The sequence below is a fragment of the Borostomias antarcticus genome (assembly GCF_949987555.1).
Source record: "Borostomias antarcticus genome assembly, chromosome: 15".
NCBI lineage: Eukaryota > Metazoa > Chordata > Actinopteri > Stomiiformes > Stomiidae > Borostomias > Borostomias antarcticus.
The window spans coordinates 17,038,864-17,048,823 of record NC_140248.1 but is presented as its reverse complement, the minus strand read 5'-3'; the positions used below and the strand labels follow the sequence as shown (position 1 = coordinate 17,048,823).

Below are 9,960 nucleotides of genomic sequence, written 5' to 3'. Positions count from 1 at the left end.
TTTCCCCCTCTGACTCTCCACCCTCTGACTTTGTCCCATCTGCACTACTTGCACATGACCACTGACTGTACTGTACATAGGCTCGCACTGCACACACATATCACAACACACATTGTATATACAAAAACATTGCACACACATTAACACTTTGTACACATACTGTATATACACACACGTCGCACACCATTTTGTATTTTGCATTGTCATTTGCACTGTCCTGTCTTTGCACTGTCCTGTCTAGTCCTTGCACCCTGTTTAATGTTTTCTACCCATCAGTGTTATGCACCAACTGTCCAGAACAAATTCCTAGTATGTGTAAAACCTACCTGGCAATAAAATTGATTCTGATTATAAACAAATTACATGGAAAATAAACAATGGCACTTTCTATCCACCATCCTAGCCTAATATACTATAAATATATTCAAGCATTTCAATGAAGAGTAAGCTCTATAATAAACTTGAGTAAGCTCTTTAATAAACTTGAGTAAGCTCTATAATAAACTTGAGTAAGCTCTATAATAAACTTTAAGCTAAAGTGTATTTTTAGACTTTGATCGTGGCTGTTTGCAGGGAAGCAATATCTACAACGGACATGCTGAAACCACTGATAGCATAAAAGATTAACCACACAACTGCAATGCTATACAACCAGCCTGGTCAATGAAATATGCATTATCTGATAGACTTCACCCCCTGTGTCTGTCTGGGTGCGACTCGTGTGGTGAACTGCTTGATGATGCTCATACGAAGCTCTTTGGTGACCAGGCCATAGATGATAGGGTTGATGGCAGGAGGAACAATAACAAACAGGATGCTGCAGAACTTCTTGATGTTCGGAGAGTCAAATCTATGGCTCAGAATGATGATCACAGCGTTGATCTCGTACAGCACGTAGACCACAAGGTGTGTAGCGCAGGTCTGCACGGCTTTGCTGCGGCTATTGCCGTCTCTGGACCTGCTCACGCATGCCTGCAGGATCTTCATGTAGGAGAAGGCGATGACCAGGAACGTCCCAGTGCTCAGGATCCATGACATGCACAGGCCTGTATAAGAGACACAGTCAACAATATAACTGCAAGCGGTCAAAGCACAGGGTCGTACAAACATGCCCAAACCTGGTAAATAGCAGGCAAAGGACAATAGAGTCCAATCGACATGGATGTCAGGATATAGGAAATAGCCTAAGACCACAGGCCTGTACTATTTGCCATGGTAGAGTATCATTACATTACAATACAGCCATTTAGCTGACGCTTTTATCTAAAGCGATTTACAATAATTGCATTTAATGTAGGAAAAGCCAGTGTACTACTGTACTACTTGCCGGAACTCTCCTTGCTAAAACAAGTGACTAATGCCCAATCCCAATACCCCCCTTAGCCCTAGCCCTTGGCCCTACCCCTACATTTTGCGTGTTCACATGTAGGGTAGTGTGTCCCATTCCTTTTAGCTTCTAGGGCTAGGGGGCATATCGAGGGCTAGTGGACGTTCAAACAGCACTCCAAAACGAGAGTTTTCAGATGTTGACTTTAAACCTGAGGGGACAGTGAAAGAAACCCAATATAATCGCAAATAAACATTAAAAAATTGTTAAATCCGTGGAAAAGCTTAGTTTAATGTAGATGCAAAGGAACATGTCATTGGATCATTATGACACGCATTTCAGGAAAAAAAAACGGTATTTACGATGTAAACGGCATTTCATTGTGTTTTGATGTTCCAGTAAGTTACTTAGGCTACGTAGTACGGTGCAATGTTGAATCTAATCTAATCAATAGAACTTTGTGTAAACAACGATTTTTGAGTGACAGATGATTCCATGTCCAGTGTATGAAGTACGAAAAATAATCCAGTAGACTAGCATTTTTCTGCATTTCCCTGCTCATCTAATATCAGTGCATTTCTATGAGCAGGACTAACGTTAACAGCCGATGTGTAAACACGCTTCCTGGCTGTGCAAGTGATTAATCTGTCTTGTTCTGTCCTGAAATTTGGTCAGATGTGTCACTATAATAATAGTAATCATACTGTAACATCCCAGAGACTCCACAGAAAATCAGGCAACAAATAAAATTCCGATTGAAGACGTAGAGAGTGGTGTCCCATTTCTTAGGTAAAGATTTCAACCCCTATTCCTTGTGGCTCCCTTCTGAAGGGCCACTACCCAGTTGAGTGCACTCCAAAACTAGGGGCTAGGGCTAAGGGTGGGTATTCGGATTGGGCCTAAGAGTATAATCTAGTGCTTAAGGAAAAGTGCAAGAAAAGCAAACTAAAAATACAATAAGTGCTTAAGAGGGAGGATCCTGGTAGTACTTCTTGAAGAGGTGAGCCTGCGGCGAAAGATGGGCAGCGACTCTGCTGTCCTGACGTCAGTGGGAAGTTCATTCCACCACTGCGGGGTCAGGACAGAGAAGAACCGTGACCATGTTGATCAGCCGTAGGGGCCTCGGAGTGACGGGGCAACCACTCGCCCCAAGGTAGCGGAGTGTAGTGGTCGGGAGGCGGTGTAGGGTTTGACCATGGCTTGGAGGTAGGAGGGAGCTGTTCCTTTCATTGCCCTGTAGGCTAGTACCAGAGTTTTAAACTGGATGCGAACTGCAACAGGGAGCGTGGCATGGTCATCTATTGACATAGAAACTACAGTGCATTCAATCATAGACATTAACTCCACACTGAATCACAGACATTATATGATAGCGAACAATGGAGCTGGAGACAAACGAATACGAATGTTATGTGGGGGGCGGGCGGGAATCCTAATCTCCCCCTAGGGCATCAAAATGGCTAGATCCGGTCCTGGTTACAGACCTGATTATATGACAGCGCCATCTACCCTGTATTGCGGTGATCTTTTAACTTAGCATAAGTTTCTGTCCTTTCTAACCAAAATCTCGGATCTACTCTCAGTCTGTCACCAACCATGACAGCATTCTCCTAACTGGCGACCTGAACCTGCGTATTGATAATACCCTGGGCGGGAGGGCTACAGATTTTATACATACTACATTCCTTTGACTTACTGCAGCATGAGGTCGAGCCAACTCACAGCTGTGGTCACACCTTAGATCCAGTGATATCCAGAGGGCTGAATACTGAGGTTGATAGGATTGTTGACTTACTGTAACTGTGTCAGACCACTACTGTTTATTACCTCTGCCCCGGTGACAGCGCAGGACGAGAGGTAAAGTTTTCGGGGGTGTTTGTGTATTTGTTTGTGTGTTTGTCTGTTAGCAGGATTACGCAAAAACTACTTGACTGATTTTCACAAAACTTGGTGGAAGGGTGTAGCATGGTCCACCTTAGAACCCATTCAATTTTGGAGCAGATCAGGAGCATGGGGTCGGGTCCACGGGCTGCCCAAACACAACCATCCATTCACATTCATTCATTTTTTGAACCAGAATTACACAAAAACTACCTGACCGATTTTCATGAAACTTGGTGTATCATGGGCCACCTTAGAACCCATAACATTTTGGAGCAGATCCGAATCACAGGCCGGATCTATGAATTAAAACAAAACTCCCTGTGTAAGAATGCAAGAGATATTTTTGGTGTGCACAGAGCCACAAAGTGCATTTAGGGGTGGAGGTTTGTGCACTGTGAGCACCATTTCTATTTTTTAATGTCAGTATCCCAGGGCTATAAAGGAATGTCACTAAGTGTCCTATTAAAAGGCGCTTTATTGGTCCCTCCTCAGCCGCTACATTCTCCAACCACATATCCAGTCAGGCTTTTCCTGGTGAAACTGCATCAATCCATGAAAAGGTTAACAACTTCAGCCATAAATTAAGGTAATCTTTAGACATAGTGACACCTGAGAAATGTAAAAAGAAACCACATGGTTTGCCTAAAATAGTTCTACAGAAAGGCCTGAACTAGACCTATACATAAGGATATACAGTATCCATGAGATTTGGATTTCGGACGGAGCAGGTGACAACAGAGTTGAAGAGTTGATGCTACTGTAGGTGTAGCAGGTGACAATACAAGAGTTGATGTTAGGTGTTGGTGATCTATGTGTAAGGCACAGACACCTCACAAACTCTGAGATTGAGATTGAAATTAATCAAGACAAAATCATGGAGTCTTACTGCACATGTAAAGCAAGGTGAGTAAGTAAGTGGCATCCATTATTAGAAAATGGTTAAGAGTGAAATGTTTAAAATGAAGATACGCCTGTGAGAATGTTCTGCTAACTACTAGCTGCAGGCTAATTAGCTACTGTACATCAAGCACCTAGCACTACTGTAGAAAACGTTACAAGCTTTGTAGCTTTTTGTGTGCGTGTGTGGTTGTGGACACTGACCGTAGATGTTGTTGACGGGGGTGGGACCACAGGCCAGCCGCAGGATGGCGCGGTTGCTGCAGTAGACATGTTGGATGGTGGTGCCACACAGGGGCGTGCCCACATTCAGGGCAAACAGCACCCCGATGCAGAGCAGGGCCAGAGCCCAGGCCAGGGCACAGGAGAACACCAGCCTGCCCGTGGTCATGATGGCATGGTAACGCAGAGGCTGGCAGACTGCCATGTACCTGCAGGAGAGGCAGACCTGTGTGATCATTATCTGACACTGTGTGTACAGTACATGTGGTTCAGATGCAGCTACAGTACAGGCATAGAACTCGCATGTAAGAAGAAATGCATTGATGTATCACAATTCAAGATTCAATATATGTTTTATTAGCCATGTATATGGTTTACATATACTAGGAATTTGACTAGGGTAATGGAATACACTGTTGAAGACGACATAGGATAGGACAGTGCAAAGATATGACAGTGGCAATGCAATACAAAAACTGCAAATACAAAATACAGTGCAAACAAGATACAGTGCAATATATAAAATATATTAAAATATATAAAATATGATATGCTGTTTCCGATTCTAATAGTTTGGCATCACTGTTGGGTGAAAACCTTGTCACTCCATCTTGGTGTTTTTTTCTTTAACTTGAAAGGTGGGACTAAGCTTTAGAATCTCTGAATGTCTCCCTGCCCTGGGACCAATTGAGTGTATTTAAAATAGCTAAAATCATAGAACTAGGAATGTTATTTTCAATATCCTGAACACTTGCCACTTTGGAGATAAGAGGTTTTCGCTGGACATGGATGATCAACAAAATCGACCCACTTTAAACAATAATGGTGGACAAAAGGTTTGAGACAGAGGGGGCATCCAGGATCACATGGAATTCGCAGATTTACACTATCATGTACTGTAGTGATCCAATGTATTCTACAACAATTTATGTTTTATAATTTCTAGCATTTATGATTGTCTGTGATGTTCACAGCTTGACTGTGTTACCTGTCATATTGTAGCATCCAGTGTATTCCATAACAATTTATATGGTTTATGATTTCTATATTATATATTATTCTTATATATATTCTTTATGATTGTCTGTGATGTTCACAGCTTGAGTGTGCTACCTGTCGTAGGCCATGGCAGACAGTATGGTTTGTACAGCTGCCCCGTAGGTGTGCACAGAGAAGGCCTGGGTGATGGCAGTCATGTAGGGGATCCTCTGCTCCCCCGTCAGGAAGTGGATCATGAGGCGGACCAGCACAGCCGAGCCTCCCAGAAGATCACAGGCTGCCAGGTTACACACCATCACGTACATGGGCCTGTGCAGCGCCCTGTCAGCCGCGATAACACACACCACCACCCCATTGGCCAGCAGCAGCACCATGTAGTTGAGCAGGGCCAGGAGGAAGAGGAACAAACCATGGCCCGGCAGCAACGTGAATCCCTCCAGCTTAAACACGATAGGCTGCTTCAGGGGCACAAAGGACATGTTTTCCATCTTCACCAGCACAGCCCTGTATAACACACAGAGGAGGCGTCTCCTCAAAGCACACACACTTCAGAGAGACAGTTGCACCTGTACACTGGTACCTACACAAAAAAAGGTGCATGCAAACTCAAAACATTTTAGGTTGGCTGTACAGTACCTGTAGTGGAACCTTCTAAAAACCCTATATGGTTCCAGCTTGAACCATTTCATCAAGCAAAGTTATCAGGAACCCAAAAGGTTCTTAAAGGTTTTTTCAGACGGTTCCCATACAGGGACAACTGAAGAACTCTGTTATGCTGTGTTCACACCGGGTGCAAATTTTTCCTGCGGCGCGGCGAGTTTACATAGAAGGTCAATACAATTTCCGCAAACTGGGCAGCGGGCGGCACAGGGGGGGCGAATCGCCGAACTTGGCGGTGCGGTGTCCATGGTTAAATTTGTTGAACCTTTCTGCGGCGGATTCGCGCGGCGACCCATTGATCCCGCGCCCGGTGTGAACACAGCATTAGAAACCTTTTTTTCTGAGCGATAGTGGATTCTTCTGTGATAGATACTCCAACATAATATCATCACTCCTATCTGAAATCACATAATATCATCACTCCTATCTGTAAATTGTACACAAAATATACAATGCATCCATAGAAAACCTACTGAATAAAAAGGGAAACGTATGCCTCTCCTTTCTGCTGAGTTTATCCCTCAGCCTTGCTGTGATGAGTGGAGCTGCTCTGACCTCCGCCTGTCTGAGGAGATCATGTCCTGGCTGCTGGAGAGGGGACTGTGCTTTATCCCAACCATGGACCAATCCCACCAGCCCTCCTCACCATCATATGACATCATCCCATCTCTCCATCCTTCACATGACAACCTGAACTCACAATAACCTACACAGCAAGGTAGGGAGGTGCTGCTCTCCCAACCACCACCACAGCTAGGTAGGGAGGTGCTGCTCTCCAAACCACCTACACAGCAAGGTAGGAAGGTGCTGCTCTTCCAACCACCACCACAGCTAGGTAGGGAGTTGCTATTCTTCAAACCTGTTCACTCTCACCTTCACCCAACCCCCCTCTTCTCCACCCTTGTTCCCTCCAGCCATGAGATGTGTGCTATAATTTTCATGTTTCCCTCTTTAAAGTAATATAATTTGTACAACATATCCATACTGTTACAGCCTCAATGCTATTTGCCCAAGCAAAGGGAACTCTGGGATATCTAGAGAGTGAACTACTACAAGTCTTTGATCAAAGATTACGACTCCCAAACAATGACCAGAACCACAATAGGCTCCTCTTACGCCTGGATTACACTAATGTGTATCTGCATGCGTATTTGAACCATGAAAACGATCCGCGATTACACAGGAGTTTTGGGCACAGACACTACAAATTCAGCTCCAGATTTCTAGCCCGAATACGCAGCTCAGTGCGTATTCCAAGGCCTCTGGAATCGAGGGTGGTTTTCCCTAGAAAGTGCAGGCTAATTGCTGGGTGCAAATGGAGGAAAATGTTTGCTTTTTTCGTCAAATACGCATTAGTGTAATCCAGGCCTTAATTCATGCTTCTTGAAAAGTGTCACTTAATGTCGCTCGACTAAAAAAACAAGCTAATGACGGTGGTACAGACCGACTATGCTCATGCCCAGATCGTTGCCATGCTAATGTCAGATATGCTGCGTGAGATCAAATCCCCCCGTACCTAGTAGCCCTCAGCCTGGTGGAGAACATTCTCACCACTGCCACCCACAGTACTGTTGAGTCCAGGCCCACCTGGCCTATACCCTAGATAGTGCCCCCCCCCTCTATGTCAATGCAGAAGCCAGAGAGATGGCATTCCTGGTTATCCTGCCTGTCATTGACTCATGAAACATCTACAGGCTTAAGGATGTCATGAACGTGGGTGTGTAGAAGGACGGCACCTACGTTAAGATTGCCACTCCTACCATTGTGGCTTATCAGGACAGTAACCCCAATATTTATCTGGTTCCCAACCTCCGTTTGTGTATTCTGACTAAGGATATCCACTATCTGTGTCCCAGTAAGCCATTCATCATCAGTGATACAACGGAAGAGCGATAACTCCAGGTGTAGAGCCTCAGTCTCCCCCCAATGTGAAATCACCAGCACTCAGGCTGAGATAGTTGGCACTCGCTGGCTAGTTAACTCACCGGAGTCCACTGCAGAGTTACACTACATCAGCCACAATGCCGTAACCCGTGTGACCTTGCCCAGGGCAACCATGTGGGTCGATGTCCCAAGCGATGCCACCTTCCACCTCGGTGATCTGGCCCTCTATCCCTTGCCTTCCAGGCCTACAAGAGTGAAGTCGAGGTGGCTGAATTTTTCCGCAAACACACGTTTGAACTTGACCCCAAGCTGAAGACCCAGATCGAGTACACCGGTACATAAACTGTTGACCTGACTCCTATTGATACAGTCCTGCAGGCTATAGCTACAGAGGACAAAACTCCCCCAACGTAGAGTAATGTCAAGAAAAGCCTCATCACCAGCCCCGGTTTTAGACATAAGAAGAAGGCAAGGTTAGAAGCAGTGGAGGAGGTCAAAGACTTGCTAACCAATCACCCCGTGGTGCTTGATCTCCTGACCATCACCCCTGATGCAGACGACCTGGTCTAAGTTAGGAGAACCAGTTGAGTATCACGCGATTCCCTATCTTTCTCTTTCCTACCTTATCTATCCTTAGTGTAAAGTATAGTATACTTCCTTCTTAGTAGAGGCCATAAGCTAGTGTTATGTTTTCTTTTCCCTTTTATTTTGTTGATTTATTGTTATCCCTTCATCTACAGTAGATGCAACCAAGCCACTAAGGGACCATTGGGGAAAGTATTAGCGACTGGCTACGCTTACTTAGATGATTAGGGACTCATCTGTTTAGGTTGTCTCATTTTATTTTGTATTTTTTGGTATATTTTTATTTTGAGTGTGAACGTTTTACGACGGCCCTCCCTCTCTCTCTCTCTCTCTCTCTCTGTCTCTCTCTCTCTCGTCTTCAACATTCAAGAACACCAATGTACTGAGGTACAAATGAATGAAATTGCTAATTCAGTGATAAACTGCTAATTCAGTCATGAAACTGAGTTATTACCCAAGTGCAATTGTTTATTCTATACTGTAAAGCATATCAGTATGAGGGTCCTGGGACTGAAGGGGCTCAGGGAAATAATGAAACTGTGAATACAACATGTTGGTGTGATTAAAGATGTCATGTTTGGACTTTCCTCTGGCTAACGTACTGTATATGAATATGCCATCCTTCATGATGTCTCTGTAATGTGTTGTGAATGAGATCAAATACTCAGGGATTAAAATGATTGGAGTGAGAGTCTGGTAACTGGAGGTCAGTTTCCCCCCGTGATATTGAGGGGGGAGTGAGGAGGCCTGTGGCGGGAATGAGGGCCAATCATTTGAGTGTGTCCTGTTGGACCAACCCCTTTACTAACCAGATATAGTCCCCAGAGTAACATTTTTCATCGTCTTGTGTACTTTTGTGTTCATACTCTAACATTACGGATCCCGTTGTGCCATTGAAACAAGTAACTTTGTCTCTGTGGAATTGCTAAAGAAAAAGCCTGCTGTAGATACCTGCGAGTCGACGCGTTGAGTATCCGCTGAAATAGCCTATCCACAACTGTTCCAGGATGCACCTCCCAGCAAGAGCAGGGGTTTGAACAGTGAGACATTTGCAACTTTAATTCTGAATCATTTCAGTTGGGCTGTACATCAAACAGTGCTGAAATTGAACTCTGTACTATAAGTCTGAGCGCTAAGTCCGACCTCTGAGTCTTTGCGACTCCCAACGTTCGCCAAACAGCCGACATTCAAAGCTGCATCGACAGAAGAGGCCGGCATGCGACGCCCTGCACAAGATCCAACGACCATCACTAACGTGCCTTTTCAAAGTCTCCATGCCGAGAGCTGCCAGCGACGCAAGCCAGCATGCAACACACATGTAACATAAGGTCGCAAACCAGCTGCTCTCTATTGATGTGGTGTGATGCTATGCTGTTTGAGCCTAGATAATTTAGGACAGGCTGCAATCTTATGATAGCATTCATTTAATTGGTCACACTTTACAATAAGGGTCACAAAAACATTACTTAACTGTTAACTAATGCTTATTTAGGGTTAGGTTA

General features: G+C 44.6%; 1 protein-coding gene across 1 annotated transcript; it reads right to left on the bottom strand.

Moving 5' to 3' along the window:
* Positions 1–675: 675 nt before the first annotated feature.
* LOC311318893 (olfactory receptor 52K2-like) lies at positions 676–5,817 on the bottom strand (the record flags this gene model as incomplete). Its single annotated transcript, XM_084450327.1, has 3 exons — positions 676–1,046; positions 4,313–4,539; positions 5,444–5,817. The coding sequence occupies 3 exons, from the start codon at positions 5,815–5,817 to the stop codon at positions 676–678; spliced, it is 972 nt and encodes a 323-aa protein (XP_084306453.1).
* Between the last annotated feature and the right edge of the window lie 4,143 nt (positions 5,818–9,960).